This window comes from Mastomys coucha, unplaced genomic scaffold (assembly GCF_008632895.1).
Source record: "Mastomys coucha isolate ucsf_1 unplaced genomic scaffold, UCSF_Mcou_1 pScaffold18, whole genome shotgun sequence".
Lineage (NCBI taxonomy): Eukaryota > Metazoa > Chordata > Mammalia > Rodentia > Muridae > Mastomys > Mastomys coucha.
In genome coordinates this window covers 69,294,870-69,296,769 of record NW_022196900.1, presented here as the reverse complement: position 1 = coordinate 69,296,769, position 1,900 = coordinate 69,294,870, and the positions used below count along the sequence as shown (strand labels likewise).

The window sequence follows — 1,900 nt, the reverse complement described above, 5'->3', positions numbered from 1 at the left end:
TGGAAATAACCCAGATGTCCCTCAACAGAGGAATGGATACAGAAAAAAGGCATCAGTTCCTAACCTAACAGCACATTAGTCATTCAAAACACTTAAACATTTGAGCAGGTAAATGACTTAACAGGGAAGAGTGCTGCTGCCACATCTGACAATCTGAAGTAGACTCTGGGACGTACACGGTGAAAGGAGACAACTGACTCTTTCTAGGTGTTCTCTGACCCCTATACTCTGGCATACACATAGAAATGAATACATCTAAAAAGCCCTGGTGAGTTCTACCATTTGCTAACTCTAACATAAATAGATACTAGGCTCACTTTGTTACCATTTTTATGATTCTGATAAAACTTATTTTGTCAAAATGAATGATGATTTGAAAACTATGGGTAGAACAACTTTCTGTTAGCTGACTACCTTTTTCTAATAAAGATTTAACATTTTTTTTTGGGCTGGTGAGATGGCTCAGTGGGTAAGAGCACTGACTGCTCTTCTGAAGGTCCTGAGTTCCGATCCCAGCAAGCACATGGTGGCTCACAACCATTTGTAATGAGATCTGACACCCTCTTCTGGTGTGTCTGAAGACAGCTACAGTGAATTACACCAGAGTAAGAGGGGCCAGAGTGAGTGGGGCTGGAGCAAGCGGGGCCTGCAGAGGTCCTGAGTTCAATTCCCAGCAGCCACACACATGATGGCTCATGGCCATCTGTATAGCTACAGTGTACTCAAACAAAAAATTTAAGTTTTTCGGGCTCTAATTGATTAAAAAGAGGAGGGAGGGAGGGAAGGAGAGAGAGAGAGAGAGAAAGAGAGAGGTGGGGAGGGCATTCGGATAACCAAAGACCAGAATTTACTTTTATATTCCAGAAGAAACTTGACCAAACCTACCTTTGCCCTGTCAGCTTCAAGGGAAAGGCGATAGGCCTCATCTTGCTCTCTCTTCACATTTTCTCTGGCTTCACGCTCATCCTTAAATAAAAGATTCAGGTAAAGTTTCATCATTTTTTTAAAAGAAAAAAGGAAAACTGTCTTATTTCCTTTTTAAATAAATGAATTACAATTAGATAAGGACCTTTTAAAGTATACAGAATAAACTAATAAGCAGGATGAACAGCCTAGCTCCACTGTTATAAACTGACTATGTGACTGTTTTAAGCTTCATAACACCTCTGGAAAACCTCTTCCCTTTACAGTAAATTGAAATACTGTGAGCTACTGTGAGAATTAAATGTAGTAACATATGAACTTTAGTGAAGCATGGAACACTTAATTTATTCACATAATTCCAAGTTCTTCTTCCCCTGTCTACTGGTTTGGAGATTTTTAGCTCTGGTACTAAAAACTGGGGAAAAATTAAAAAAAAAAAAAAAAAGCTGAAAGCAAAATACCCTTGTTAACCTCATTTCACATAACATCTCTAAAATTTCCGTTAAGACAAACAACCTCTCCTCTTTTGTGGTAGGTACTTCCCTACTACATTCATACTCAATCTATACAGCCAACAGCCAACAGAAGTCATCTGTGTCAAAATCTTTTACAATATTTTGTTTGTGATAGAATTAAGCGAAGTTACACAATCTCAGAAAGAAAAAAATCACGTTTTCTCTCTTATGCAGAATCTAGAAAAAAAAAAAAACATGAACATGAGGTACACTAAAACATGAAGAGAACCATAAGAGGCTGGCTAGCCAATAAGCTATAGAGACCCTACTTCCAAGTTCCCAGCCCTGGAGTTGCAAACTATAGTGATGAGTGTGCTAGGGATCCGAACTCAGGTCTCATGCTTGTGAAATACTTGCCTGACAGAATCATAGCCATGTCCTCTTTTTGAATACTTTTAGCTTCTTTCTTTCTTTCTTTCTTTCTTTCTTTCTTTCTTTCTTTCTTTCTTTCTTTCTTTCTT

General features: G+C 38.3%; 1 protein-coding gene across 1 annotated transcript in view; it reads right to left on the bottom strand.

Moving 5' to 3' along the window:
• Faf1 (Fas associated factor 1) overlaps window positions 1-1,900 on the bottom strand; it is a 315,310-nt gene that overhangs the window by 40,387 nt on the left and 273,023 nt on the right. The window contains exon 18 of the mRNA XM_031378184.1: window positions 886-966. Coding sequence (XP_031234044.1) covers window positions 886-966 — 81 coding nt within the window. The remainder of the gene's footprint in view (window positions 1-885; window positions 967-1,900) is intronic.